The sequence below is a fragment of the Montipora capricornis genome, chromosome 2, assembly GCF_036669925.1.
Source record: "Montipora capricornis isolate CH-2021 chromosome 2, ASM3666992v2, whole genome shotgun sequence".
NCBI classification, from domain to species: domain Eukaryota; kingdom Metazoa; phylum Cnidaria; class Anthozoa; order Scleractinia; family Acroporidae; genus Montipora; species Montipora capricornis.
In genome coordinates, this window is record NC_090884.1 from 11,679,757 (window position 1) to 11,682,256 (window position 2,500).

Consider the following 2,500-nt stretch of genomic DNA (forward strand, 5'->3'; position numbering starts at 1 on the left):
TAACACATGTTGGCTTCCAACAAAACAAACCAAGGCACCAAGGAAACACCGAGTGATCAACGCAGAATTTGCCAGTGTGATTTTAAATGTTAAATTTGTAACGGCAGCTTCTAAGCCGGGTACGACTGGTTATGTTTCTTCTGAGAATTTGTTTAAACCATCGAAAAGAAACTTACAGGCAAATTCTAGCTGATATTTGCAGAGCGGTTGGAATAGAAGTTATTGAAAACAACTGTCAATCATTGTGACTGTGCCGCACCAATCAGAAGCCCCCGTTCGTGGGCGAACGGGTTTTTCAAAAATAGGGGGTCTTCTTGTAAGCGTTCCATCAGTCTCTTGCCCCAACTTTCGCGCGGCCAGTTTGCAGAAAATCGGTTCAAAGCTCTTCTGTCGAACAGGAACCCTTGCTACGCAGGCTAGAAATTACACTGTAAGGACAGTGCTTACTAATTCAAACATATTTTGCACAGTGTTCTGAATATGCGGGAAAAGCAGATCTTAACAAGAGTTATCGAAATCCAAAAAGTTAAATTGGGGGTAATCCCACATTTTCCAAAAATAATTTAAGAACAATATTTGTAAAAAAATTTAAATTACAAAGCTATGTACAGCTGTATGGCATTCTTTTCCAAATTTAACGTTAATTATCTCTGAAAAATGCATGGTTACCCCCAGTTATCTTTTTGAATACCAAAAGCACTTGCTAAATTCTGCTTTCTCGACATAGTTTTAAACCGTGCAAAAATATCTCTGTATTAGTAAGCATCACCCACAGGGAACCCAAGTATCTCAAGATGTGCAGAATGTATGTGCAATAACAATAGTAGGCACCGTCCTTAGCAATGAACGAAAATCAAGTTAAATGTTGGTTTTTGAGGAGAGGGGAAACCAAACTACCCGGAGAAAACCTCTTGATGCAGAGTAGAGAACCAACAAACTCAACCCACAGATGACGCAGAGTCTGGGAATCGAACCTGGGCCACATTGATGGGAGGCAAGTGCTCTCACCACTGCACCATCCCTGCACCCCATAAACTTATAAATAATAGGTTTTACTCTGTCTAATGCCAGACAATTTTACTCATCAATTGGGAGGGAGGGGGGTTCAGGAGTCAACAAACCAAAGGAACCCTAAGTGTCATAATACATGTAATACAATAATAATTATTTTATTGTAATACATGTACAATTTATAATACTATACATTGGTGTCACAAGCTCGATTTTGATTGGCTATAAGCACGCAGCTAATTCTTGCTTGCTCTGCTTCTCTTACCTCATACCTACAGACAATAGATTTTATAGATGCAGAATTGACATCATACAGTAACTACAGACAATAGTTTTATGCATGCAGAAGTGATGTCACCTAACACACTAACGAGCAGTTCGATCAGTTTTGTCATGGCGGAGCTCAGCTCAGGAATATGCATAATAAAACAATTATTGAATTCGGTTTTCGCATGTTAGCGATAATTATCAAGGCCTCAGTTTGTGCTATCCGCCTCAGCCTTCGGCTTCAGCAGATAACACAAACTTTGGCCTTGATAATTATCGCTAACATGCTCAACCTCATCCAATAATTGGTAAATACTTATCAAAACAAATTTCCAAATCACCATGTCGCGCGTTGATGCTGCCGGCGTTCTTGTTATAGTGTCTTCACCGTCAGACTGGTAAGAGCCTGCATCAGACATCATTGTGACCTGAACAAAGATGTTATACATGTACATAATTAACATTGATTCTACATGGTCAGGGCTATGGTAGGAGCAGACAAAGTACAGCAGTTTACATGTACATGTTCTTCATATCCCACAGTCTAAGTCATTTTAAAGATCAAAATGTCTTTTGTATATTAAGAATTTAAAAAACCAAGCCAATTTATAGCAGGGTAGTTGCCATAAACGTAGCAAGAGAGGCAGCAGCACTCTCCTCAGCAGCAAGGAGATCACCATGGCAACCACGCCACGGTCCAACTCCAAGGCATATTCTGTCAACACATCACTGAGAAAAATCATGTGTGGAATGTATACTTTACCCAGAAATATGGGGGGAAGAAAGGGACAAGAGGCAAGCAAGCCGCACTTGGCAAATTGCCCTGCAAATCCTTCCCAGACAAAACCATTTAGCATTGACTTGGTTATTAATTAACTTTGCCTACATTATATTTAGCCTCATCTTGCAGATACATGTATCACACTGGTTGCAATGTGGAAGACTGAATATACATGTAACAATATAAGTGTAATAGGTCAAATAAGGAGATATTTACAACCAAACAAAATTATAATGTAAAATGTACCATTATTTTATAAACACCCGCAGATGTGCCGCACCTTTTCCCCAAAAATTGTTGCTAGAAATCAGGGGTGTGGCTTCTCTGCAGGAAAATTTGCAAACGGTTGCTTATGGTGTCTAGTTTTGCACCTTCGCAAACGATCTAATGCCTGGTTACTAAGCTACAAACGTTCTGCTCACGTTCTTGTTACAAGGCGAA

At 39.7% G+C, this 2,500-nt stretch overlaps 1 protein-coding gene across 1 annotated transcript in view; it reads right to left on the bottom strand.

The window, feature by feature from the left end:
• The window catches only part of LOC138038832 (coiled-coil and C2 domain-containing protein 2A-like), a 74,105-nt gene that overhangs the window by 68,302 nt on the left and 3,303 nt on the right, over positions 1–2,500 (bottom strand). The window contains exon 3 of the mRNA XM_068884894.1: positions 1,620–1,706. Within this exon, the coding sequence (XP_068740995.1) occupies positions 1,620–1,706 (87 nt within the window). The remainder of the gene's footprint in view (positions 1–1,619; positions 1,707–2,500) is intronic.